General features: G+C 30.7%; 1 protein-coding gene across 1 annotated transcript in view; it reads left to right on the forward strand.

Moving 5' to 3' along the window:
- The window catches only part of LOC116847591 (vitellogenin receptor-like), a gene marked incomplete at its 3' end in the record, with an annotated part of 38995 nt that extends 38585 nt beyond the window's left edge, over positions 1-410 (forward strand). The window contains exon 52 of the mRNA XM_032822723.1: positions 350-410. Coding sequence (XP_032678614.1) covers positions 350-410 — 61 coding nt within the window. The remainder of the gene's footprint in view (positions 1-349) is intronic.
- Between the last annotated feature and the right edge of the window lie 4 nt (positions 411-414).

The raw sequence follows: 414 nt of genomic DNA on the forward strand, positions 1-414 counted from the left end.
GAAGGGGACAATATCGAATGAATATGGTGGATAAAGTAAAACATTCCATCCAAACTCTAATAATTTTTACAAAAATAAGAAAGTACAATGCACCGGAAAAACTCATTACTGTCTTCTACTATCAAGCTGCAACAACGATAACTGTGTACTTCTTCAAACATCACCATTTACGCCATATAATATACTCTGAAATGTCAGCTATCAAAGCATATATATAGATGATTTCAACTGCGTGTATGGAACTAATACTCTAATACTAATATACAAATGCTAATAAACAAAAATTCGCACGAACTTACAAATTAATCTAATATTTCTGAAAGAATGTATCACGTCTTGTATGTTGTAGCATAATGTTCGTAGTGTTCAAAGTAAAGGATAAATATCGTATAGATAAAATGCAAATGGATGGAA

The sequence above is a fragment of the Odontomachus brunneus genome, unplaced genomic scaffold, assembly GCF_010583005.1.
Source record: "Odontomachus brunneus isolate Ranch 3 - 2012 unplaced genomic scaffold, Obru_v1 Obru_scaffold_081, whole genome shotgun sequence".
NCBI classification, from domain to species: domain Eukaryota; kingdom Metazoa; phylum Arthropoda; class Insecta; order Hymenoptera; family Formicidae; genus Odontomachus; species Odontomachus brunneus.